The sequence below is a fragment of the Oncorhynchus clarkii genome, chromosome 13 (assembly GCF_045791955.1).
Source record: "Oncorhynchus clarkii lewisi isolate Uvic-CL-2024 chromosome 13, UVic_Ocla_1.0, whole genome shotgun sequence".
Taxonomy (NCBI): Eukaryota; Metazoa; Chordata; class Actinopteri; order Salmoniformes; family Salmonidae; genus Oncorhynchus; species Oncorhynchus clarkii.
In genome coordinates, this window is record NC_092159.1 from 37618789 (window position 1) to 37646205 (window position 27417).

The 27417-nt window shown below is 47.8% G+C and overlaps 1 protein-coding gene across 10 annotated transcripts in view; it reads right to left on the minus strand.

Annotated features, from left to right (window-relative positions):
- Nucleotides 1-1234: 1234 nt before the first annotated feature.
- LOC139364633 (rho GTPase-activating protein 23-like) overlaps nt 1235-27417 on the minus strand; it is a 99153-nt gene continuing 72970 nt past the window's right edge. For 3 of the 10 annotated variants that reach the window (XM_071101544.1, XM_071101545.1, XM_071101539.1), the window contains exons 6-24: nt 26492-26552; nt 23059-24670; nt 14777-14932; nt 13893-14007; nt 13718-13757; nt 13247-13384; nt 12814-13122; nt 12504-12565; nt 12268-12386; nt 12045-12163; nt 11671-11823; nt 11272-11350; nt 11062-11135; nt 10078-10167; nt 9701-9826; nt 9506-9547; nt 8060-8153; nt 6071-6102; nt 1235-5821 (exon numbers count right to left, since the gene is read on the minus strand). In XM_071101544.1, coding sequence (XP_070957645.1) covers nt 4328-5821; nt 6071-6102; nt 8060-8153; nt 9506-9547; nt 9701-9826; nt 10078-10167; nt 11062-11135; nt 11272-11350; nt 11671-11823; nt 12045-12163; nt 12268-12386; nt 12504-12565; nt 12814-13122; nt 13247-13384; nt 13718-13757; nt 13893-14007; nt 14777-14932; nt 23059-24670; nt 26492-26552 — 4915 coding nt within the window. In that variant the 3' untranslated portion in view covers nt 1235-4327. Of the gene's footprint in view, nt 5822-6070; nt 6103-8059; nt 8154-9505; nt 9548-9700; nt 9827-10077; nt 10168-11061; nt 11136-11271; nt 11351-11670; nt 11824-12044; nt 12164-12267; nt 12387-12503; nt 12566-12813; nt 13123-13246; nt 13385-13717; nt 13758-13892; nt 14008-14776; nt 14933-23058; nt 24671-25353; nt 25954-26491; nt 26553-27417 lie in introns of those variants that run through there. The other 7 variants (XM_071101540.1, XM_071101541.1, XM_071101547.1 and 4 more) reach the window with 7 other exon arrangements.

Below are 27417 nucleotides of genomic sequence, written 5' to 3' on the forward strand. Positions count from 1 at the left end.
AAGGAAACCTATATGTAATTCTGTAATTTGGGTGAACTATCCCTTTAAAGAGAAGAAAGCTAATAATGAAAAATAGATAAGCTACGCTGACCCATTTAGCCTGGTTCCAGACTCAGATATGTGGTCAACATTGACACAAAGTTGCAAATAAACTTGTGTCAATATATTTATTCCAAAATGATACATCTTATGCAAGTTTAAACTATGATTAAATACCAAGATTGCAGTGATAAATTGTTCTAGGATTAAGAAATGATTTAACTCGAGCGTTTCTCGTGGCGTACTTGGAATCCACGGATTTTCCTGAGCTCCTCTTTCGACGTTGTCTTGATCCCAATGTCTCAAGTTCATACTGGCAGCCATTTGGCTGCAGCTAAGCATTTTGATTTCAGTGAGGGCTACACGATAATAAGGAGTAGGACGTTTATTTCCTTTTCATGCTTAGTTTCCAACCGTATGCATTTGAAAAATATAGCAGTGGTTCAAAGTGCGCTGTGGGCAGAGCACATGAAATCGCTTAACCAGCTAGAGCAGTTGGTTATTAGATCGCTAATTGTTAACGTCCCTGTTTAAAATGCAGGTTAGGTAACTAGCTATATGGCTGGTCAAAATATGCATTTATTTATCAAGCTAGGTCAGCTAGCAAGCTAACGATTTCCTTGTTTTTAGCAGGAATTTGCTAACTTGTTAGATAGCTAGGTTTTACACAGATTTAAACACTTAAATTTCCCAAATCAAACGTGGTTTACCGACATGCATACACAACCAAATGTATGCAAGACTTTAGGAATCTTAATTGATTGTAGTGATATAATTTGCACCAATTTCTAGTTGTCAGGTCCTCCCTGGGTGCAGGCAAAACGCATGTAGGGAAGTTTGGCGCAAGATTGAGTGCTCTACAGCAGAATAGTTATGGGTAATGTAGTTCCAATATTAATCTGTGAATTGCGCTGCTAGAGGGATACATAAAAAAAAAGTACAGTATTTTTTTATTGTGGTGCAGGATGCGTTGGGTGGATGCCAATCAGTGGTGTCACAAACCTGGTTCTTCACAAACCTGTGAATGAATTTTGTTCATGTGGATTGACATCCTACCCCATTTCAATGACATATCAGAAACTTTTGCCTAGAATGAAGCATGTCAGCATTGACAACAGAATACCATTGACATTAAACATTCATAAAACTTTCAAGCAACTGAAAGAAATTCTATTTTTAAAACTTAATTCTGTTTATTTACATCATATAACCTTGCTTTGAAGGAAAAAAAGCCATCGAATAAAATGGTTCCAGGTGGATAACCTTTAGTCAGTCCATTTTCTTATAAGATTGTTTACTCAAAGCAATTCAAAATGTACTTTACACAATACAATATGTTACATATCAAGACAATATGTACAAAATATTATCAGACATAATAACAAACATAAGATATGTCACATTTCAAGAGACGGACACCTAAACACACATTGAGTGTTGTCAGAATGTTCTACAATTTTTGTATTTATCTTTTCCATGAAGGCATGAGCAGTTTGGATCAGCTCTGTTTAGCTCAGCTGTATGTCTCCTACAGTTTACATTTATACAGTTAGTTCACCAAACAAAATCTAATGCAAATGAGTTGGTACTATATTCCCATGTTTTAGGTATTGGTTACCCTTACTTAGAGCTTGTTATGTATACCGTACAAAACACTGTCCACATGAAATAACCTCTGTGTACGAGAAAAGCAGGGGAGCGCAGTATACTTTCCCTCGCCTTCGCAGCATCAGGTATTCTGCTGTTTGTTAGTGCTTGTTAGATGCAAACAGACTGCATAGACAAGTCCTTGGCCAGACACAGTGTTGCTCTTAATGGCCTCCCAGAGAGGCTGCCCGTGTACACGTCTTTGGGTCGGCGGCTAAGATGTAAGCACAGCAACGAGAAGATAATGGATTCAGTCTGGCTTATAACTAGATGTGAAGGTTGAAGCTTTTGGCTTTGAGAGAGTCTGGAATAACGAGGGTTAATGGGGGAGGTGAGGACTGACCATGGCACTCACTGCAGAACAAAAACACTCCAGAAATCAGGCACTTGTAGGGCAACTCTTGAGGTAAGACAAGACTAACAAAAAGTCAATGACATTTAATGATGACAAAAATCCTGTCAGGCAAACCCGAAGAATAAGTCCCATATGACATTGGTTGAAAAACAGTTAATAAAGAGTATTTGGGAAATGGAAACTCATCTTGGACCATGGCCAAGAGAATGGCATGCAAGTCTAGAAACACAGCAGACCCCAAAAGGCCTACTTATGGTAACCACATTTCTGCAATCAGTCATTGGTATCCAGGAATTCTGAAGCACCCCACTCACAGTGGTCATTCACTTGAGTGAGTCTAAACGTATGGAAATGTAATATGTGACATGAAAAATCATGTGCAGATGGTGTCACACTAAAACGATTCCTGATAATATAACAAATCAAATATCATTGACAGACTATACCAAATGTAACTTTGTGTATACATGCAGGTTGCATTTATAATCCTTGACATTTTAACAGCATGTTGTCAATATTTTGCGCTTTCTATGTCACCTATCAGATGAAAGCAAATGTTTCCTCTGGTACACATATGCAGGTTTGGTCAAGCAAATTATTACCAACTAATACTTCATCCAATTGAAAAGACAGTTATGATAGAGTTGATGCGAGTACAGTATGTGACCGTTCTTTGATAAGAGAGCTGAGATGCTTGCAAACATTATTCTGACTTAAGTAGATAAAGCCCTGCTTGCTGCAAAATAGATAAAGTAGATAGTAGTGTCAGCAAGGGGAGAGTACATTTCTTTCTTCAAATGCCGGAAATGGATGCCATACAGCCATCAAATGGAGAGGCATTTCAACGGCCAGACCTAGGGATTTTGACTGGAGAATTTGAATGTCGGATGAGTTATTCTATCTTTGCTAAACGAGAGAAAGTATTTCTGCATAGAAGCACTGTGAGTCACAGAGAAAGGCCGTCTATGAGGAAAGAAGGAACGGGAATTAAGTCAGGTTTAGGATGCTTCTTTAGGATGCGAGAAGTCAAATCACAATAAAAGTACTTATTCTTTTCATACCAAAAAAATATATATAATATACACTGTATATAAAACAAAAAATAATATATTAAGGGGAACATTTCAAGTAACATCTTGAAGGAAATGATGGTGCACCTGTGTGCACTTATGTAAACCATAAAAAAGAAACAACAAATACAAATAATAATAATAATGTAATAATATATATATTTACAAGGTTAACTTAACAAGGCTTTGTACAAATGTTACAAAATAGTTCAACACACAAACACATGCACACTCAAACATACTCACGGGTATTGTCAGGCAAACACACATATGTACAGACAGACAAACATCTGGGTTACAGACCACTACTGCTGTGTGAGCATGTGTGTGTATGAGAGTTATGTCATTTATGTGTGTTGGCAACTAGAAGAGTGTTAGAGTCAGTTGTTCTGTGGTCGTCACAGTAACAGAATATTAAGGAAGACTGATATAGAAGTCAGTGCTGGGACCAAAGGTTAGACAGAGTTCTCCCTCATAACTCACATTCTAATACTGCCTGTACTCTTCTTATAGTGTACTTGCTGATCTCTCAGCTAGTGTGTGTGTGTTTGTGAGAAAGACAGAGAGAGAGCCCACAGCCCTGTTGAAAGTGTCACTCTGTGAGGAACCCTGGGTAGGCTTGGTTTGGCATGCTCTTCCCTGTGCACTGGGAGAGGACAGCCCACTTCCTGTGTCAGACAGGAAGCAACAGAGAGGACAGGAAGGATCTGAGTATTCAGTAACACAGTGTCTGCTGCCTGCACGAGGGAGAGTTCTTGGCATTAACACCAAGATGAGGACTGTCTGTCTTTCTGTCTGTCTGACTGTCTCTCCCCCTCTCTCTCTCTGTCTCTCTCTCTCTCTCTCTCTCTCTCTCTCTCTCTCTCTAATGTCCCATTGCAGTTTAGCATTATTTTATTTTTTATTTAAAACACACAAAAAAAAGCTTTGGCAAATACTGGAATTCCCTTTGCCATGCAAACGGAGCTGAAACAAATGAAAAGGGAGCGTGAGTAGACTGGAGGCCGAAAACTGTTATCAGACCTGTCATAAGATCCCTTGTGTCTGTCTGTGGCTCTGCTGTCCACTACTCACTGCCGTCATGCAACTGACCTGGGGTCAGCACTATCTGACCCTCTGAGACAGTAGACCCTGGCTCAGCAGCTCAGGGGAGGGAGACTTTGAGAGGGAGGCCAGAGGCCTTGTAATTTACAGGCCTATCAGTCTCTGTCCATAGTTACAGGTACTGATGGAACCTGGAGGCTGGTGCTCGGCGTGTGGCGGGGGGATTCTGGCCCAAGGGAAGTGGATGTCTTGGGTCAAGCTCCTGGGGGTCGAGGGGTGACTCCTGTGGTTTGGAAGTGGCCGGCGACATGGGGAACACGTTGGTGGCTAGCGCAGGCCTCTTGTCGCCGGTCTCGGTAGGTGAGACCACCACAGTGTGTCTTCTCCAGGCCCGTCTCTTCCTCCTCGTCTCCGGGGAGAGTGGCTTCCTCAGCCCCACGATACGCAGGTCATCAGCCGAGCCCAGCAGGCGCGCACGCACCTGGTCAGCCAGAGACCCTCGCCCCTGACCCTGCCCTGTCCCGCTGGGGGTGAAAGAGGCAGCCTCGCTGGGCGGCAGGGCTTCTTTGGGCCGGGGTGGACGTATGCTCTCCTGGCTGCTCCCTGTGGAAGGGTTGGTCCTGGATCGGTCCCTCTGGGCCCCTGGTGCCCCAGCTCCCTCCTCCTCTCCTGAAGGCCCAGGGAGGTCCAGCAGGTCCAGAGAACGAGCCTTGGTCTTCCCTCTGTCCTTTAGCTTCTTCCTGGCCAGCGTGTCACATTGGATCAGCTTGTGGGAGTTGAAGGAGGGCCGGGTGTGCAGTCTGTGGGTGGTGGAGGACGACGAGAAGGAGGAGGAGGAGGGGGTGGTGGATCGCGCCCCACCCTCACTCCTCTCCCCAGGGTCCTGAGTGTGTGTGGAGGGGGTGGGGGTGGTGTGCTGGGGTGTGGCGGAGACAGGGTGGGGTTTGTAGTGTGTGTAGAGGAAGCTTCGTTGTCCTGCTGTGGGGGGTTGTGTGGGGGGCTGTGTGGGGGTAGGGGGTGTGAGTGTGGGTGTAATGGATGCAGGGGGGTGTTTCTCAGGTCTCTCCTGGGTAAGGGAGCGCGAGGCAAATCCGCTCTCATTGTCCGTCTCGCTCACCAGCTCGCTGCGCTCGTCGTCAGCTTCATCGCACCGTCCCTCAGATGCCAGGCTCCGCCCCAGTGTGGAGAGGGTGGAGTAACCGGAGACGATAGAACGAGCATCCTCTGGCCCCCGCCACGCCCTGCCCTTCACCTCCGACGTCACCGCCTCTTCCTCAGGGAGGAGCATCACCGTCTGCCCTGCTTTCTCTTTCTCACCACCGCACGGCATGCTGGGAACTACCACCTCCTTTACCTCCACCTGCACTCTAACTCTCTCTACTACAGACTCTTCTTCTTCCTCATCCTCCTCATCATCTTCCTCCTCCTCCTCTCCCTCTGCTCGTGGGGCAGTGTCTGCTCCTGCCACCACTAACCCCGCCTCTTCTCCCTCCTCCACCCCCAGGTGGCTGGCTTTGATTGGCTCGTGCTCCGAGTCGTCATCTGTGCTGCTGCCCACGAGGCGGCCGTTGTGGCGATTCCTGCGCTTGCGTCCGGTGACGGCGGACATGATGGACAGGGTCAGAAAGTCCTTGGCAGTGAGGTCTCGCTTTGACCCCCACGACCCCTGAGGCAAAACAAAGTCACATAGGTCAAAGGTCGGACGATTTACACAACCTCAACCATAACTAGATAGTGTGAAGAAACATTTTGTGACTTGCTTCAGCTCTTTGAAAGTATTTTTATGGTCGTGAAGAAGATTGTTTTATGTCTGTGAAACTGTCCCCAGTTTCTGCTATATGTGTGGCCAGAAGTTGAGTGGCCAGAAGTTCAATAACAAGTGTAGAACAGCATAGTCGGCTATACGAGACCTTACCTTAGATTTAGCTGAGTCACTGTTGGTTGAGTCTAAGAGAGGACAAAGAGAGAGGATCAGAGGGGAAAGGTACACTGTAAAGCTGGTCTGTGTTACATGGGAGGGGAGGAGGAGCGTGAATGGCAGCGATGGGGGGGGGCACAGAGCTGCCGCGTCAGAAAACAATAAACCTTTCTGTTATCTAGCTAGCTAGAGCTTTTAAAACACACTATTTCGACACTGTTATAACACAGGAAATATGACTGCTCTAATGTAACACTAATCCAATTAGTAGGGAGTTGTGCATCCTCTGTGCCTCCCTTCTACCCGTCACCTTCCCCTGGGGAACAGAACCATACAGACACTGGTCACACACCATTAACACACAGGACAACGTGTCATCACAAACCACCAATTGTCATGGAGTTGATCATACTGACTGGTATGTGACCAGGGTTGTTGGAGAGAGGGGCGAGGGTGGGGAAAAACAACAGCATTAAGGAATCGCAGCACACACTGATGACATCACGGCAAACACTGATGACATCAACCGGTGAAGGAAGCGTCGGGAGGAGGGAAGGCAGAATACAAGGTTGAGTAAAGGGTTTTTCAATCACCACACACTTAGTCACACCACCTCACACACACGCCCTCGCTCACACCACCTTAGTCACACGCCCTCGCTCACACGCCCTCGCTCACACGCCCTCGCTCTCACACACACACTCTCTGTCACACTCACACTTACACTCACACGCTCTCACTCACACGCTCACACTCACATAACTAACTTTGTGGGAAGACACAATTCAGTCCCATTCTAAATCCTATTTTCCCTAACCCTAACCTTAACCTGAAAACCTTACCGTAACCCTAAGCCTAGCTCCTAACCCTAAAACTATCCCCAGCTCCTAACCCTAACCTTAACCCCCTGGAAATAGCATTTTACCTTGTCGGTACTAAGAAAATGTCCCCAGTTGGTCAAATCTATTCTTTGCTTACTATACTACACACACACACACACACACACACACACACACACACACACACACACACACACACACACACACACACACACACACACACACACACACACACACACACACACACACACACACACACACACACACACACACACACACACACACACACACACACACACACTAAAACCCCAGAGTAACACATGAGAGGGCCCATAGAGAATGAGTGGAGCAGGTGAGGCAGACATGACAGACAGACCACTGTAGAGGGGCTTTCTCTCTCAGTGACAGAGTACACCAAGTGCAGGGTCATCCTCACACACACCTCCTGCCTTAGTCAAGCTGACACAAAGGGAGCCGAGAGCAACTTCCTCTGAAGATGGTGACACATACCAAACACACCCACCACACCCACCCATCTTTCACTAACAAACACCATCACACCAAAAACTCACCATTTCTCACGCTCGCTCGCACGCACGCACGCACGCACGCACGCACGCACGCACGCACACACACACACACACACACACACACACACACACACACACACACACACACACACACACACACACACACACACACACACACACACACACACACACACACACACACACACACACACACACACACACACACACACACACAGGAATTGGCAGGGGAAGTCCCATCCTACCGCAGTGGCTGCTCCACAGGCTCAGCTAAGAGAGGGATGCAGCGACGTAGAAGAGACAGTGAAGGATGAGTAATAAAGAAGAAAAGAAAACCAGGTGAGCGGAAAGAAGCACACAGTCTAGTGATCAAATCAGGAAGGAGAGAAACTCAGCAAGGGCAAATCATTTCAAATGTATGTCATGCCTATTTCCTGGTTGCATGAGATTGGTTCAACTGTGTGGCTGTCAATAATTATTGCCAGTTGCCGATTGGCCAGTTTGGCCACAGTGTGAACCGTGATTGGTCTGCACAGGCTGTCAGTAGCTCAGTGCAGGTTGTGACTGGTGCATTTGGGCAGTGGCGGGCGGGCCCTCACCTGACGCCTCCCCTAGCAGAGCGGTCTTGCCGATGTTGGAGAGCAAGTGGTCGATATTGGGGGCAGGCACCAGGTCCTTCGTGTCTACTGGAGTCTGAAGGGGAGAAAGGCATCGAGTCATAAACAACACATGAACACTGGATTTAAGTCCTGCATAAGAATCGGTGACTTTGTCCCAAATGGCAACCGTTTCTCCATATACAGTGCCTTGCGAAAGTATTCGTCCCCCTTGAACTTTGCGACCTTTTGCCACATTTCAGGCTTCAAACATAAAGATATAGAACTGTATTTTTTTGTGAAGAATCAACAACAAGTGGGACACAATCATGAAGTGGAACGACATTTATTGGATATTTCAAACTTTTTTAACAAATCAAAAACTGAAAAATTGGGCGTGCAAAATTATTCAGCCCCTTTACTCTGGTGCTCTGGTCAGATGAAACCAAAATTGAACTTTTTGGCAACAATACAAAACGTTATGTTTGGCGTAAAAGCAACACAGCTGAACACACCATCCCCACTGTCAAACATGGTGGTGGCAGCATCATGGTTTGGGCCTGCTTTTCTTCAGCAGGGACAGGGAAGATGGTTAAAATTGATGGGAAGATGGATGGAGCCAAATACAGGACCATTCTGGAAAAGTCTGCAAAAGACCTGAGACTGGGACGGAGATTTGTCTTCCAACAAGACAATGATCCAAAACATAAAGCAAAATCTACAATGGAATGGTTCAAAAATAAACATATCCAGGTGTTAGAATGGCCAAGTCAAAGTCCAGACCTGAATCCAATCGAGAATCTGTGGAAAGAACTGAAAACTGCTGTTCACAAATGCTCTCCATCCAACCTCACTGAGCTCGAGCTGTTTTGCAAGGAGGAATGGGAAAAAATGTCAGTCTCTCGATGTGCAAAACTGATAGAGACATACCCCAAGCGACTTACAGCTGTAATCGCAGCAAAAGGTGGCGCTACAAAGTATTAACTTAAGGGGGCTGAATAATTTTGCACGCCCAATTTTTCAGTTTTTGATTTGTTAAAAATATCCAATAAATGTCGTTCCACTTCATGATTGTGTCCCACTTGTTGTTGATTCTTCACAAAAAAATACAGTTTTATATCTTTATGTTTGAAGCCTGAAATGTGGCAAAAGGTCGCAAAGTTCAAGGGGGCCGAATACTTTCGCAAGGCACTGTAATGCGCTATTCTTCCCCGGCCCATAGGGCTTTGGTAAGAAGTAGTGCACTACGAAGGGAATAGGGTGCAATATGAGACGCAGGCAATGGCACATAGATCAGATATGCTGTATCATATCACATCCCCTGACTTGCAGGATTCTATTTGGGCTGGTTACTGGAGCAGATTACACAGTGAGCTCCAACATGACCGTGTGAACTGAACAGCTGCTCCCACATAGTCTCCACAGTTTGCAGAGTAAGTCCCACTGTACCTTCTCATCCTTGTCCAGGTCCTCACTGAAAAACCAGAGATACTGTGGGAGGAAACAGAGTGCGAGAGGAGACAGAGAGAAAGAAGAGATCTGTGAGAAGATATTCCCGACAGGGTAGCGCCAGCTCACTGGAGGAGCGTTAACATGAAGCCAGTAAACAGGTTTGTCATTGGTTGAGATTGGAGGGTCACTCACGTGTTGGATGAGCGTCTCGACTATCTTGTAGCGGTCAGGCATGTGAGTCACCATGTCTGTCATGTTGTCTTCAGACGTCCGCACCAGCGTGGGCCCGAACACCAGGGCCAAGTTACGAGGTTCCATCTACACGCACAGAAACAACACATCTCCTTATACACCAGTCTTCCTTAATAATAATCCGTTGCTATGGCGTCCACGTGTTAACACACCCGAACTGTAACACTGTGAAAAGTCGGGCACTTTACATAGGGAATAAAGTGCCACTGGGTGCGGGACAAAAGTCGGCCACTATATAGGGAATAGGGTGCCATTTGGGACGCGCAGGCCAATAGTAACCCGTTCGCGTTAGAGCACCACGATAGCAGTGTCCGGACCTTGTTTTTCTCACAGTGGTCGGCTACCGTCTTCAGATGGCCAACCAGGAACTTGAGAGTGTGGTAGTAATGGTCTGGTAAGTCACGGATCTAACAGAGCGAGAGAGAGAGAGAGACAGAAAGAGAGAGAGAGAGAGAGAGAGAGAGAGAGAGAGAGAGAGAGAGAGAGAGAGAGAGAGAGAGAGAGAGAGAGAGAGAGAGAGAGAGAGAGAGAGAGAGAGAAAGAGAGACAGAGAGAGAGAGAGAGAGAGAGACAGAGAGAGAGAGAGAGAGAGAGAGAGAGAGAGAGAGAGAGACAGAGAGACAGAGAGAGAGAGAGAGAGAGAGAGAGAGAGAGAGAGAGAGAGAGAGAAGACAGAGAGAGAGTGATTGAGAGAGAGAGTTAGAGAGTGATAGAGAGAGGGGAGAGGGAGCGTTAGAGAGAGACAGAGAGAGAGAGTTAGAGAGTGATAGAGAGAGAGAGTGAGAAAGAGAGAGATAGAGTGATAGAGAGAGAGAGAGTTAGAGAGTGATAGAGAGAGAGAGTTAGAGAGTGATAGAGAGAGGGGAGAGAGAGAGTTAGAGAGTGATAGAGAGAGGGGAGAGGGAGCGTTAGAGAGTGATAGAGAGAGAGAGTTAGAGAGTGATAGAGAGAGGGGAGAGGGAGCGTTAGAGAGAGAGGGGGGGGATGGAGGGAGGGAGGGAGGGAGAGTCAGAGAGAGAATTAGAGAGTGATAGAGAGAGAGAGTTAGAGAGTGATAGAGAGAGGGGAGAGAGAGAGTTAGAGAGTGATAGAGAGAGGGGAGAGAGAGAGTTAGAGAGTGATAGAGAGAGGGGAGAGGGAGCATTAGAGAGAGAGTGAGAGAGAGAGAGAGAGAGAGAGAAGGATAAATACGTCAACATCTCTGCGTATCCTGTGTAATCTGCTAGCTCTTGAACATATCATCCTTCCAGGGAAAGACGACACCGGATATGCCAATAGAGGAACACGCTCAGACAACATACCAGTTTTTTCATGGTCTTTAGCCGGTCCCCGGCATTCTCCATCCGGTTTGCGTCAATGAAGTCATTGTACTTATCTGTGAGGATGAGAGTAATATGAATAGTTGCAGTACATTGAAATAAAAACTAACATTCAAAAACATTAAAAAGGAGGATGAATGTGAGCTGATTCCTGCCTTTACTGACGGTTCTTCTACCAAAACGGGGACTCACCGTCAGTGAAGAGGGGCTCCGGAAGTTTCCTGAAGAAAGACTTGAGCAAGCTGCTGATCACATTCAGGTCCTGCCATTTCTGTGAAGCGGTAAGAACAGGGGGGGGGGGGGGGGGTCAAAGGCAAGACTAAAAGGTCTTTAGAGACAGGGTTGGATAGAATCGTTGATGTTCATATCATCCTTTCCCTATGCTGAACACTTGTATACCCCACTGATGCTGTTTAACACCATCCCACAGATGACTAGATATACTGTGTCTATCTAACCCAGTCACTGTGTACTGTGCCTATTGCTTACTGTACGTTAGGTTGTGTGTGTGTGTGTGTGTGTGTGTGTGTGTGTGTGTGTGTGTGTGTGTGTGTGTGTGTGCCCGTGCGACTGGGTTCCTGCTCTGCTCACCTCCTCTGCAGGGTTGATGTCCGACCCCTTGTTGAGCTGGTCCTGAAGGCTGGACACCACTGCGTTGTTCCCTGGGACCCTGTAGATGCCGGTGTACTCCAGACCCATCTCCTCCACCAGCCCACAGCAGATCTCCACGATCATAGGTATGAACTGGGAGGACAGACAGACAGGAGAGGGGAGGGTCGGACAGGAGTGGACCCACATAACCTTACCAGCACACAGATACATCATAGTAAACAGTAGACACACACTGACCCATACATGTCCATATGCCATTCATTTTCAGTAAATACTTTCACAGGGCATATAAACACGCACAGAATGATACATTTACAGTATATGATAAGATGAGATTAGAGGCTATGACTGACTTTGTTCTTGGCGGCTGGCTGGCAGTCTTCTAGCCGCACTCCAAAAGCCTTGGGCGCTGACTTCTTGGACTTCTTCATGATGTTGATCCCCCATGGTGACTTAGGTGGGCTGCTCTCATCTGGGGACAGACAGAGGGACAGCGAGTCAGACAGTCAGACAGACACAGAGTCAGAGCAAACATCCACCTGGAATGACCACTGCTGGCTGGTTCCTGTCTCTGACCTTTGCCCTCAGGTTTGGGTGAGCGCGGCGCCCCGGCAGCGTTCTCCATCTTGGCCAGCAGGAAGGACGGCTTGGCACGGGACACCCTGGGCGAGGAGTCCGGCTTGTTGCCTGTTGGACTGGAGGCAGGGGGAGACAGAGTGAAGACTGTTACAAACGGACTCTACCAGCCAATGGCAAGCAAGATGGATGTACCAAACACTACTGCTGTATAGTGACAGGTATGTGTCCCTCACCTCTGTTTCCTGTAGTCATTGAGCTTCTTACTGATCAGAGCCTGTCTTGAGAATCCCAGCTCCTGAGACAAACACACAGTCCACTCCCTCATCAATACAGGCTTACACTGTAGCAACACCAGTGAAGAAAGGTGACATGTGCAACAATGTTACAGGAGATACATAAATAGAAGGCAGTCTGTGACATAAGATATGAGGGTTCTAGGGTCAGAGTTGAGAGGGTTCTAGGGTCAGAGTTGAGAGGGGTCTACGGTCAGAGTTGAGAGGTGAGAGGTCAGTTGAGAGGTGAGAGTGGTGCCCTCTGACCCACCTCATTGTCCGTCTTGCTGTTCTCACTGATGACCTTGATCCAGTCCAGCATGTCCTCTCTGTCCTCGGCCTGCAGCAGGTACTCACAAAAGTCCTGAGTGGTCAGACGCAGCGCGTGCTTGCGCTTGGTCTCGCTGTACGCTATGTCCACCAGGCAGCCCCGGATGCTGATTGGCTGCTCCTCGTCGGCATCGCCTCCCAGAGTGGCGCCCCGCAGGACCGCCTCCCGCTTGTCCTTGTAGAGGAAGAGCGAGTGGGAGCGCAACACCGAGAAGACCCGCCTCCACGGACGCATGCCGCTGCCCACCTTCTGCAACACAGAATGGAACGGAGAGAGTGAGAGACAGAGAGGACAGAGATAGAGAGAGAGGAAATGGTTCATTAAACTGCAGCAGGTCCTATTCCTCTACTCGTTCTCTCCTGCTTTCTCCCACCTTGCCCTTCTCCGTGAGGATCTGTTTGTAGTGCAGCCATCCCTCTCTCCATATGTCACTGTAGCTGATGCTGCCCAGCTCTGAGGTGGAGTGGCGTTTGGAGCGCACCTCCTCCGCTGCCCCCAGACTGTCCAGAGACTAACACACACACACACACACACACACACACACACACACACACACACACACACACACACACACACACACACACACACACACACACACACACACACACACACACACACACACACACACACACACACACACACACACACACACACACACACACACACACACACAGGGTCAAAAGTTACACACCACTCCACAACAGGTTTTTAGGATAAACACACTGGAAAAAAAACACAGATGGATTCAGACACACTCCACAAGCTGCCATGTCCTCTGCAATCAGCAGTGTGGTCACGTGTAGGGTACAGCCTACTGTTGTTGCGAAACAGGGGGAAAACTCACCCCATCAGTGAAGAAACTCTTCACTCTCTTTGGCAGCCTCCTATGGAGAATAAAACGGAGGGTTGGTTTAAAATGACTACCGCAAGATTTCCTACGAAATGAATTGATCATATGCTCCAGATTAATTCCTCTTAAATCGCTTTCCCACGTCTCCCCCCGGTGTTCCGTTACTCACGAGAAGACGCGGCCCTCCTCTCCCCTGAAGGTGTTGAGTCCCTCGTCACATGACTTGGAGCGTTCCGTGGTGATGGCTAGAAGATAGGAGGAACGGCGACTGGATTTAATACTGCCTGCTCAGTGGGAGACGGAGCGAGTGAGAGAGAGAGGGAAAGAAAGAAAGAAAGAAAGAAAGAAAGAAGGAAAGAAAGAAAGAAAGAAAGAAGGAAGGAAAGAGAAGAATGTAGATGTAATGGCAGTCAGAGGATGAGAGGAGGTTAAGGAGTGTGGGGTTAAGAGACGAGGGTGAGCGGTTGGCAGAGAGCTGGAGGGTGGTTGGGTGAGGTGGTTGGGGTGAGGTAGCGGGTGAAGAGGTGGGCTGGCAGGATGGACTCAGGTTAGGTTAGATCTTCTCAGGTCACTTCGCTCACTACTGTCGTGCAAGGGGAGTCTGTCTGGCAGACTGGGCTAAAGCTGGGTGTACGAGGACCTCTGGACTTCATGCTCTAGTCTATACAGAGGAAAACACACTTTCTACCAAAGGTAGAGAGTAACCACATTCACTTCAGTGACGCATATGCATCTGCCTAGGCGGTTAGTCCACCGAGGAGCGACTACATTTGCTTTAGGGTGCACATGCATCTTACCAGGCACATAGAAGTACACAAGGCCTATTCACTGGAGGCTAATTGACCTCTTCGCCATGGAAAAATTGTCAATCAACTCATGCAGAGAGACAAAGGAGCATGCTGTGTACAGTAAGCCATTCTCTCCATAGATGTGGAGGTGGCATGTCTGCTCGCATGGTACCAGACACCGCAGAGAGGGGTGCTGGGTGGGTTCTGGTATGGCTGCATGCAGGGGGGTCGGTCCGGGGTAGTCCGGCTCAAGGGGGACACTCACTGCAGTCGTGTGAGAAGAGCCTGGTTAGAGGGAAGGTGAAGGTGGGGGAGGCGGGGCTGGTGACGATGGCGGGCGCTGAGCTCATGCCGCTGGACACCACGGAGGAGGCGGGTACGTGGCGGGCACGGAGGTCAGCGCTGGGGCTCGTCGGCTCATCTGTGTGTGTGGGGGGGGTAGAGGGAGGAGGAGAGGGAAGGACAGAGGGAAGGGAAAAGGCAAAGGTGGGGAGACAGGAGAGGAAGAAGGGAGGAAGGGAAGTAGAGGGAAGGTTAGGAAAGGGCAGAGGGCAGAATCAAGGGTGAGAGGACGAGAGGGAAGGATAGAGGGAGGAGGGGAGAGGATTTAAAGGAAGGGAGAGCGATGAGGTACCACCAGAGGGTGACCATAAAGGACAGAGATACTGTTTTCAAAAGGGAATGCTCCGGTTCTCTGAGAACCTTTGACCAGACACATTACTTACGTACTCACTTTCTTTGTCCTTCTAACACACAAACACCGTACACACAGATTATAACATGTGTTCTATGAAGCATCCTCAACGAGAAAGTGGATGAAAATGGTCAGGAAAGAACAAGGCAGAATTGCAATTTAGAACTTCAATAACGTATCTGTAAATGAGCCATATTACAGCTCTATTGCATAAAAACACACACACACACACACACACACACACACACACACACGGACACACACACACACACACACGGACAATAGACAAACTAATAAGGTGGAAAGTAAAACAACATACAGAGAGATTGAAACAACGCCCTATGCTGTACCTGCGGCCTCCATGAGAACAGTTCTTCAAATAGAAACGGAAAAGGCTTTGAGTACCATGTAATAACGCTAGGTTTCAGTTCTTTATCAACTAGCGGGTTGGGAAGAATGTGTAAGGCTGTGTGTGATTCAGTGTGTTCATTTGTGTGAGTGCATTACACTGGTTAGCTGCTATGCATTTTCAAAATGAAAGCAGTTGAATGACAGAAATACATAAAACAACCATAAGTAATATATCAAAGATCAGGGTTGGGGAGTAACGGATTACATGTAATGTGTTACATATAACTGATTACAAAAAAAAACTAACCGTAATCCGTTACATTACCAGCAAAAACTTTGTAATCAGATTACAGATTCCTTTGAAAAACTAGATGATTACTTGGATCACTTTTAAATTCATAAAGGATGTTGCCGATTTTTTGTTGTTGTCGACACCTTTCTGTTTCCTCAAAGACATTGAAATCAGCATTGAAAAAAGGAGCAGGTTTAAGTTTGTTCCACCTGAGCGAGTCTGACCACAAGTCAGAGACCGTCTGATGGATAGCGGGAAAAGAGCAGGAATAGGCTTTGGTAGGCTACAGTCCAAGCGGTCTTCCAATGGTGAGACTGCTGTCAGCATACCAAAGATTACACAACCTACTTGAACAAAGGCTTGGAGGTCAGGACGACAGCAGGGGTGTAGACTACGGGCGACACGGATATCACGTATTATTGACATCTACATACATGGCGCACTGACTCACACTGCTGCTCGGGCTTTTTCTTTCTTACGGATTGTCGTTTTTTGTGGACGACTGTGCATTTTAAACCCAATAAATGGAATTTAAGAGGTTTAAGCTGCCTATCGCGTATTGTTTTTGCGACTGGTGGACGGCCACGAGTGAAGAATTCACTCTTGCAACCGCAGCATAGTGCAGATCCCAGTCAATGGAATAACACTTTGAGGGACTTCCTCCCTTCTAAACTATGTGGTATTGTGCTCCACATACAGTCAAAAACAAGTTGAATTTAAGAAGACCACAAGGCTTTTATTGCTCAATCTAATTCGTGCTGATAAAAAAAAAAAATCCATGGGCCTCACAGACACATGCTCAAATGCACACTTTTGATAGATTTTACCAGCTACAAATGATCAAGATATCATGCATAAGCGTGGTCATTAGGCCTATAGCAAATGCGGCATATGGCGTTCATTTTTACATGCAAATAGCACTTTTGGGCAGTGCTCAAAGCATGCCATTCCATGAGAGCAGCATTTCTTTGTCAGCTCGAAACAACAAAATCATAAACAGAGTAGGTTAATAAGTCCTTCGTTTTTGGGTCATGCTCAGGTCAAACTATTTGGCTAATCTAAAGTCCTATTCTTGAAGATCAAGGGGTATTCAATTAATTGGAATGACTGGAAATTTGACAGACTTTGTTTTTTATGTCAAGATATAGCCTAATTGTATTACAGGGGTGCGTGCTCAGTCCCCTCCTGCACTTCCTGTACACAAACCACGGCGAGGCCACACACTGCTCCAACACCATCATCAAGTGGGATGACGACATGACGGTGGTAGGCCTGATCACCGGCGACGACGAGACAGCCTACAGGGAGGAGGTCAGTGACCTGACAGTGTGATCCCGGGACAACGACCTCTCCCTCAACCTCATTAAGACCAAGGAGCTGATCGTGGACTACAGGGAATGGGGGTCCGAGCACGCCCCCACCCACATCGACGGGGCTGCAGCAGAGCAGGTTCCGAGGGTTCACGTCCCCCGGGATCCAAATCACTCAGGACTTAAAATGATCCACACACATACGCACAGTCGTGAAGAGACAGCGCCTCTTCCCCACTCAGGAGGTTGAAAAAGGTTGGCACGGGGCCTTCAAATCCATGTTCTACAGCTTCTTGACGGGCTGCGTCATTGCTTGGTATGGCAACAGCATAGCGCTACAGAGGGTGGTGCGGACAGCCCAGTACATCACTGGGGCTGAGTTCCCTACCGCCCAGGACCTCTATATCAGGCGGTATGCAAGGAAGGCCCGGGAAAGACTCCAGCCACCCAAGTCATAGACTGTTCTCTCTGCTTCCGCATGGCAAGCGGAGTCTGACACCAACAGGCTCCTGAACCGCTTCTTTTCCCAAGCCATAAGACTGCTAAATAGACCCTTGTATTTATTTGTATTTTTGCACTCTCTATGCACACTCACAGGACTCTACACAATCACACACACTGACACTCCAACACGCACATACCATGCACACACATTTATACTGACTTTACACACGCACGCACACGCACTCACGTACATACAATCTTAATTTGCACTGCTGCTACTGTTTATCATATATCCTGATGCTTACTCACCTTATCCCTTATACATATATACCTCTATCAATCTAGTATCCCTGCACATTGTAAATATGGTATTGGAACTGACCCTGTATATACTGTAACTACTGACCCTGGAACTGACCCTGTATATAGCTACTGACCCTGGAACTGACCCTGTATATAGTTACTGACCCTGGAACTGACCCTGTATATAGTTACTGACCCTGGAACTGACCCTGTATATAGCTTCTTACTTTCTCGTATTCTTATTATTTATTGAAAAAATGTCTTGTGTGTTTTTGTTCTACCGTATGTTATTTTTCGCACAAATGATTGATTACTGCATCGTTGGGTTTAGAGCTCGCAGGAAAGGCATTTCACTGTTGTTACGCGTGACATGAAAACGGGAAACTTATCTGTATTAAAGTACAAAGCAATGGGTTAAAAGAAGCCTACATACACCATAGTGCAACATCAGCTATGTAAACTCTAACGTTGATTTATCCTGCAATAGTAAATCTAAAAGTAACTGAAAGTCATCCGATTGTTACTGAGTTTGGGTGATCCAAAAGTTACATTACTGATTACAATTTTGGACAGGTAACTAGTAACTCTAGCAGATGTCATTTAGAAAGTAGCCTACCCAACTTTGTCCAAGATAACCCTACCACGTTCATCTCAACCATTCTAAAACACACACAAGGGGATGTGAAACCAGCCAGCCACAACACACTTTCTGACTGACACAGAGGATTATGGACCGGACTAGTGTTTGCATTTAGGGAGGGAAGGGTAGGGTTTTGCCCATGTTTAACTTTTGTAGCTTCAGATCCTAATGCTGGCCTCACTAATAACCATGGCTGCTGCGCCTGTCTGTGAGTACCTTCACTAAACAGCAGAGGGCAGCAGATCTTCAGTCTCAAATGGAAGCTATGGCTCAAAGACGACTTGGCTCTCAACTCGAAAGCAACCCCTATAGCCTTAACTTGAACTTTTGAAACGGAATGTTATGCTTTCTTGTATTGTTACAAGGTGCTCAAAACATAACTTTTCATGCAACACTCATCCCTCTCTCCCCCATGTCTGTTTATTCTCTCACCATACCTCTCCACAGACATATTCTCCCCTCTATTCCATCTCTGCTTCCACTTTCACTGCCTTCCACCTGCTTTCCTCTGTCTCTCCCTCACAACCTCCTCTTCTCTCCGTATCCCTCCGTTTCTCGTCTCGGTGCAAGGGCCAACCTAACAGAGGCAGTAGGAGAAGAGGCGGAAACATTCCCAATCTGGGATGTGGAATCTGCCTGTTTACAGCCGAGCCCAGAAATAGCCGCTCTCGCTGCCTGTGGGTTTAACAAAGGCCATCATTAACAGAGCCAGCAGCAGCAGAGCAGCGCCAGTAGAGAGAGGAGCTCCCAGCCACCACAATACCGGCCTTAGAATGGAGCAGGGCTCTATACTACTACAACACACTCCTATAGCCTACTACCACTTCCCCTTCTCCATAGGAGACGCCATGACCTCACCCGCTCACACAGAGACACAGAGAGAGGGTGAAAGAGAGATGCCTTTGAGAGCATAGGCCATGTTTTGGCTAGCTCAGTATGTATGTATGTATGTATGTATGTGTGTGTGTGTGTGTGTGTGTGTGTGTGTGTGTGTTGTGTGGAGGGTAGTGGCTCTGTGTGTCTGTTGTGGGGAGGGTATAGTGTGGAGGGGCTGTGGACTGGTGAGTACCCCTTCCATCTCCCAGTGGTACACAAAGGCAGCATTGAGGGCGGTGGGCAGAGAGGGCAATGCCTGAGGCTGGCAGAGTGACAGAGACAGTCTGGACCCCTACTGTACTGTGACTCACAGGGGGTCCCACTACCACCAGGCCCCATGTCCCACCATCGAGACTTCTGGCACCATATAGAGAAACACTAAGTCAAACGACCGATACTAGAGGGCAAGAGAATCCAACCACCATCCTGGACCGCACAGACTCCGTGCTTTTGTGCGTCTGTCTACTACACAGCCTCATCCTCTACAGCCTATTAAATCATGTTCCCAAACAACCAGATCACAGATCCTATCAGGGATCTGATAGGAGAGATAGAGAAACAGCAAGACAGGAGTTTGAAGTCTTTGGTCATTAAACGTGCCTCAGCTTGCATCTCTGACTCTTGAGCAGGAAGGAAGAGAAGCAGCAAGAATTTTCTCCGTTCCCTGGTTTTCTTCCTTATTAAATCTCTTTCTTTATAGGTCTCTCTCACTCTCTATGTTCCTCAAGGTTTGGCCCCACATTGAGGGCATCTATCCACCTCTCCATTTTAACGGAGGCACAAGTTTCCGACGCAGCTCATTTGAATCCGCTTTGCCACTTTGCTGACCTCAGTTGTTGTCCTTGACCATCTGAGGGTGTGGAGTAGCCTACCTTGCTTATATATTGTCTGCATACTCCTTGGATTTCGTCACATTTGATTGTGTTACAAAGTCGGATTAAAATGGATTTAACTGTCATTTTTTTGTCAACGATCTACACGAGATACTCTGAACTCTAAAGTTAAAGATAAAATAAAAATAAAACAGTAATATGCCTTGATTAGTTAATTCATAATAATAATAATGATTAGTCACCCCCCCGAGTCGGTACATGTTAGGAGCACATTTGGCAGACGATGACAGCTGTGAGTCTTGTGAGTAAATCTCCTAAGAGCTTCTCCCACCTGTATTGTGCGATATTTGCCCATTATCCTTAAAAAAAAAAAAAAATAATAATCTTCAAGCTCTGCCAAGGTGTTGGGGATCATGGCTAGACAGCAATTTTTCAAGTCTTGCCATACATTTTCAAGCAGATTTAAGTAAAAACTGTAACTTTGTTATTTCCAAAGTCAAGCATACCCATACCACGATGCAGTCACCGCCATGCTTGAAAATTAGGAGGCAGTTACTCAGTGATGTTTTGGACCAAACATAAGGCTTTGCATTTTGGCCAAAAAGTGTATTCCTTTGCCGTGTTTTATTTGCAATATTGCATTAGTGCCTTATCGCATATATCTGCATGTTTTGGAATATTTTTTATTCAGTATATCTGTATTATTCTTTTCACTCTGTCATTTAGGTTAGTATTGTGGAGTCACTACAATGTTGTTGACCCATCTTCAGTTTTCTCCTATCACTGTCATTGAACTCTGTGACTGTTTAAAAATCACCAATGGCGCGCGCGCACACACACACACGCACGCACGCACGCACGCACGCACGCAGGCAGGCAGGCAGGCAGGCAGGCACGCACGCACGCACGCACGCACACACACACACACAGGAATTGGCAGTTTCATTCCTCATTCCTGTCCTGCAGCTCAGTTCAGAAGGACGACTGTATCTTTGTGTTTGGGTGGTTTAATACATCCCCCACAGCATAATGATTAACTTGGCCATGCTTGAAGAGATATTCAATGTCTGATTTGTTATTGTTACCCATCTACCAATCACTGCCCTTATTTATGAGGCGTTTGAAAAGCTCCCTGGTCTTTGTAGTTAAATCTGTGCAATAAATTCAGTACTTGACTGAGGGACCTTGCATATGTGGTATGTATGGGGGACAGAGGAAGGGTTAGTCATTTAAAAATCATATCAACCCCTATTATTTCACACAGTGAGTCCATGTAACTTATGTGATTTGTTAAGCCACAGTTTACTCCTGAACTCATTTAGGCTTGTCTAAACAAAGGGGCTGAATACTTATGCAACAACTCTATTTCAGTTATTCAAGTTTGATTAATTTGCTCAAATTTGTTGAATTTTCTTTACACTTTGAGATTATGGAGTATTTTGTCTCGATCAATGACATAATTAAAAATGTCAATCCCACTGTGTAAACGCAACAAAATGTGAAAAAGGTTCAAGGGGGTGTAGACTTCCTATAGGTACTGCATGTGGCCCTGGCCTGGTCCTGCCTTAGCTGTGGTTGGTTGGTTTACCTGTGGTTTGACTGTAGGGCTAGAGGCTATGGTCTGTTGATCAGTACTGTACAGGATGTAGGAGTAGCTGGCTATTTACTGAGGCCCTGTTATGTTCATCATGTGTTCTTCCAGCAGCGGAGCAGAGGCAACAAGCTGAGACACGGCCAGATACCTCTTGTTCTGTTCTCACAAACACACACACACACTGTACATACATACATACATACATGCTTACATGCATACATACATACATACATACATACATACATGCATACATGCATACATACAAATGTGTGATTACAGTAGAACACACATGTAGTATGCAAATACACAAATGTTCAAACAGTTACAAAGCCCAGAGGGTGAATCTCAGTAAATACAGACATAATGCCAAAAGTTAAGGTTATTATTAGAGTTTCAACCAATTCATTTATACTATTATTCTCTTTTTTTTGTCATTTAGCAGACACTCTTATCCAGAGCGACTTACAGGAGCATTTAGGGTTAAGTGCCTTGCTCAAGGGCACATTGGCAGATTTGTCACCTAGTCGGCTTGGGGATTCAAACGAGCAACCTTTTGGTTACTGGCCCAACGCTCTAAACCGCTACCTGTCACCCAACTTGGCTAGAATTCAAATGGAATTCATGGCAGTGACATAGAGAGAGAAAAATATTCTCCCTGTTGTGAAAGCAGACAGACTGAAAGCTAGTGAGAGACATAAAGTCATCTTCCACCTCCTCTTCTGTGAATGGAAAGGGGATCTGAGAGACTTGGTGAGGGGGGGGGGGGGGGGTTAGTGAAGTCCCGTAAAATATGATTCAATCAAACACTACTAATACTGTCTGCATGTCTGTGGGAAGTGACAGTATTACCCAACACAAACAAAGACACAGACTGGAGACAGAGTGAGGAAAAGCCCGGAGCCTGGCCACACAGGTAGACCGACAGAGGAAATAAAGGGTACAGAGAGAATGGTTCTATTCTCTAAATAGAGGCCAAGTCAATAGTCTATGTCCCCCAATAGTCAATAGTCTATGTCCCCCAACCCAATCTTTCTGGTAAGCTTCTTGTTTATTTTATACAAACAGTTAGTTTCCAGTAAGTTCCAGTAAGATCAATCAGGAGGAATATGTTTGTGTCTTAAACGGAAGTGTGAGTGATGGGGTCTTCAAGTCACATGGAGGGGTTGGGAGAGGAAGAGGAGGAGGAGTCTGTGGTGGTGGAGGTGCTTACCTATAAAGGGAATGGAGGCCATTGCGTCATCCTCTACAGACAGGGGGGCCAGGTTGCCATTGGTACGGTGCGGGGCACCATCTCCTGAGGGGCGAGGGGCAGGGGCAGTGTCGTGGGGGTCAGGGGGGAACACAGGGGGTTCTGTGCCATCTACAGGCAGGGTGTAGTGGGGGTGGCGCATGGCGTGGGCGCTCCTTCGTCCCGTGGGGGGTTTCTGTCTCAGTTTGACCTCCTGGGTCTGAGCTAGCACCTCCGCCTGGCCTTCAACTGCCCCTCTCTCATGGTTGGTGGGGCGGTAGGCCCTGTCAAGGGGCTCGGGGGTGGTGGAGGCCAGGGGGGATGGAACTGAGGGGACAACACCCTCTAGGGGGCTAGTTTTGGGGGTGGGGGCCCAGCTGAGGTGGGGGCCAAGGTAGGAGGGGTCCCTGAAGGAGGGTTGCTGCATGATGCGGCCTGTCTTGCGGTTGAAGGAGGGGCTGTAGCTGCGGTAACCTACTGGCTGGTCGTCCAGGCTCTGTCCGGTGGGCAGACGTCTGCTCTGGGGGGCTGGTTGTTGGGGCTGGGGCTGTGGGTGAGACTGTGAGTGGGGTTGGGGGGTGGTTTTGTGGTGCGGCTGTGCTTGTCGGCCCATAGAGGGGGCTGGTGCGACACCGTAATGGTTCCCCTGCCTCTGGTAGGCCTCAGTCCTGGGTGCTTGCTGTGAGGCCTGCTGCAGCCAGGCGGGCCTCTCGGAACGGGGCCACTCCAACATCTCCAGCGAACGGCCATAGCGGTCGTACTGTACTAGCAGGCTCTCCGACCGGGCTCTGCTGCCGTAGGAGGAGGGGTGACTCTGGTCCCGGGCCCCCTCCCAGTCTCCGTAGGTCCAAGAAGGGTCCCCGTGGGGGCCGGGGCCCGACTGCTGCAGTAGCATCAGGGTGTCCTGGGAGGCGCTGTGGGGCCAGCCGCCCGGACCCCGTCGGTGGCACCCAGGGCCTGTCTCACACAGCCTGTCCTGAGAGTAGCTGCGGTGGCGTTGGTGCATGCTGCCACTGCGGCCCTGACGCTGCTCAGCAGCTTGGCTGTAGTACCACTCAGACAGGGCCTGTTGGCAGTGCTGGCTGCGGCTGGGGCTCGGCTGGGGAGGGCTGGCCCAGGCCTGGCTGCCTTTCTGGGGCTGAGAGGAGGCGGTGGTGGCAGTGCCAGCAGCATTGTGGTTGACATAATGGACATGCAGAGGGCTGCTGAGGGGCCCTCCTGAAGAAGAAGATGAGGAGTAGGAGCGGCCCCTGGTCTGTCCCGTAGGCTGCTGCCCGGTCACACCGTACTGGATCTCCTCTGTCCTGTAGGGGGGGCTACTGTGGCACACGCCCCCCGGCTCTCCGCCCAGTCCCTCCTGCCAGCTGGCCGGGCTGCCCACGGTGGAGCGGTTGTCCAGGGGGGACAAGGGGCTGGCGGAGCCTGCCCAGCGGCTCCAGTTGTCCAGCTGGTTTTGGCCCATGGGGGCCGGGGCCCCGGAGAGAGGCTGGGACTTGGTGCGGGGAGCGTAGCAGAGGGGCGGGGGTACCGGAAGGTTCCGGGCTCCCCCTGTGTAAGGCTCGTTGCCCCTCAGGTAGGCATCCTGGGAGTATGCCTGTAGGTGGAGACAAGAGAGGGAGAGAGCTGAGACACAAACAGGAGGAGTTCAGGTGACGAACAGAGGTCAGAGGGGAGGAAGGAGCGGGATCAGTAGATGGACTCAATGATTCAATACAACTGCTTTGACAGTCACAGGTTTGACAGTCACAGGCTTGACAGTCACAGGTTTGACAGTCACAGGTTTGACCGGCACAGCATTCCACTAAAGCTCCTTGTTAACTATGATGCTGCACCGCAAGCGACGTCGAGAATCATCTGTGTTCATCCTCCTACCACCTCAGTCTGCTCAGCCACAGTGTCTCTCAGGGGCCCCAACTCAGCCTCCAACACAAACACAGCTACTCGTTAGCTGCAGGCACTAGCACGCGCCTTGAGCAAGAGCCACAGCACAGCAACCGTCTGCAGTCGCACAGACCCACAGCAATGTTCCCGAATACACCACTACAACAAAGCACTGACTTAAAACAACAGCAAATCTGGATCTATCAAAACCAGCACAGAGTCTCACTGCTACAGCTAGCTTGATCCAATATACCCGCAACAACAACACACATCTGAAGCATCGTTCAGCGTTCAAGCCCCTCAAGCTACAGCCGCAACACCGATTAAGAAACGACAAAGCCACAGACTTAAAACATCTTTGCCCGAAATGAATTCACATCAAAAGGCAACACTTACAGATGAAGTGTTCAGCTGGTGTTCAGGCTTCACCTCAGAGAGCAGGGCAGGCCCACACTCAGTCTGGCAGTGTCTCTCAGGCTCAATACTGGCTTGAAGTCACTCACAGAGGAAGAGGAGAGGAGGGGAACTCCTCAATGCACCAGTCTGTTTGCTTCCCACAGACACTAACACTCCCGCCGCTACGATTTTACCACTCTCTTTCCTTCTTTCTCGAGGTTATGTCTCAACTTCTTCTTTACACTCCTCTTTTTGTCTCTCTCGCTGTTCTTTTCTGCTATCTGTCGAACTTTCTTCTTCGTTCAGTATGCTGTCCTCAGAAAAGCCTTTCCAAAGTCCCTCTTCCCTCTCTCTCTCTCTCTCCCTCACTCTACCCTGTGGGAGGGTGGAAGGGGGCGTAACTAGTGCTGGTGATGTCACCATTGGAATGCAACCGATGCCCGTGGTGCAGTGAGGGGCAGAGTGAGAGGAGAGAAGGGTGGACGAGTGGAGGGGTAGGGGAGTGGTAGTGGGGTTGAAGGAGGACAGTATTTGGAAGGGGAAAGAAAGGGTGCTTGGTGGGTAGGGGTTTGTGTGTGTGTGTGTGAGAGAGAGAGAGAGAGAGAGGCCCAAGTCGGGCGCCCAGGTCTGGGAGGTTGTGTCAGCGTTCTTGCCCCTGGGTTGCTCCTCCTGGTCCAGAGGAGAGGAGAGGCTCTGCTCTGCATGTCTAGTCATGTGTGTAAGTGGTGGAGCAATTTATGGACTGAGGCAAAGCGTGTGTGTGTGTGTGTGTGTGTGTGTGTGTGTGTGTGTGTGTGTGTGTGTGTGTGTGTGTGTGTGTGTGTGTGTGTGTGTGTGTGTGTGTGTGTGTGTGTGTGTGTGTGTGTGTGTGTGTGTGTGTGTGTGTGGGTAGCTGCTTTTGATGTGACGCTTCTACAGAACTTTGGATAATAGGAGAAAGCATCTGCGTCACAGTGAGGTCACAGTGAAGCTAGTTCCTGAGAGTTGAGGATTTCAACTCAAAGCAAAGGAATGACAAGAACGACTATATCCAAGATGTTATCTCTCCGTAGTATTAGTATTCTTAAATCAATTCATTTATCAGGAGAGAGTTGAGTATTTCTATTAGGGTGTAGTGTGGCAGAAATATCATACTCACACTTACCAGCTGCAGCACGTCTTCATCTTTTGGCATTATAGAGAGCTCCAACACACTCTCACTGTGGAGAGGGCAAAGAGAGGGGGAACCGAAGAGAGGGGAGAGAAGGAGGAAGGGGAGAAGGGGAAAAGGAACACAGATGGAACGATAGAAAAACAATTATAATTCCACATTTTTTCCCAAACTCATCGTGTTACAGTAAGAGAACACTTTCCCCCCAGTTGTGACGAAGGGTTTTGTTTTGCTTTGAGATGAGTTGATCAGCCACCATGTCACAGGAGACCCTGTTGACGATGACCCTGTTGACTCTACTGCTCTCAGTGGATGTGTTCTGGACACTCATTGCGCCAAGCTATTCTCTTTAGGAGGATGTACTCACACAAGTCAAGGAAGACTTTACACAACTGGAACATGTTCCACATTCCAGAATGATGCTGTGCATACATAAAACATACATGTCTCGTACATAAACGACACCCACACATCTGGTGCATTCGGAAGGTATTCAGAGCCCTTGACTTTTTCTACGTTGTTACATTGCAGGCTTATTCTAAAAAGGATTAAATAAAAAAATGTTCCTCATCAGTCTACACACAATACCTCATGAATACAAAGTGACATTTTTGCAAATGTATAAAAAAAACACTAACAGAAATGCATTATGTGCCAGTCCAGAATCCAGCCAATGTCAGATGGATGATCTAAGGAAAGAGAACACGATTCTGAAATGTACTGCAGACTGTATTCATAGCAAGGTGGAGGTGGTGCAAAAGGGAGAACAAACAACTTAAAGAATAATTGCTTGATGTACAGTGTCCATCAATGCGGAACAATCTAATATTCTCAGGGATACCGGAGAATGACAACAGCAGAGGCTGTGAGGACACAGTCCGAGACTTTATGTCAACTCAACTGAAACTGCCCTC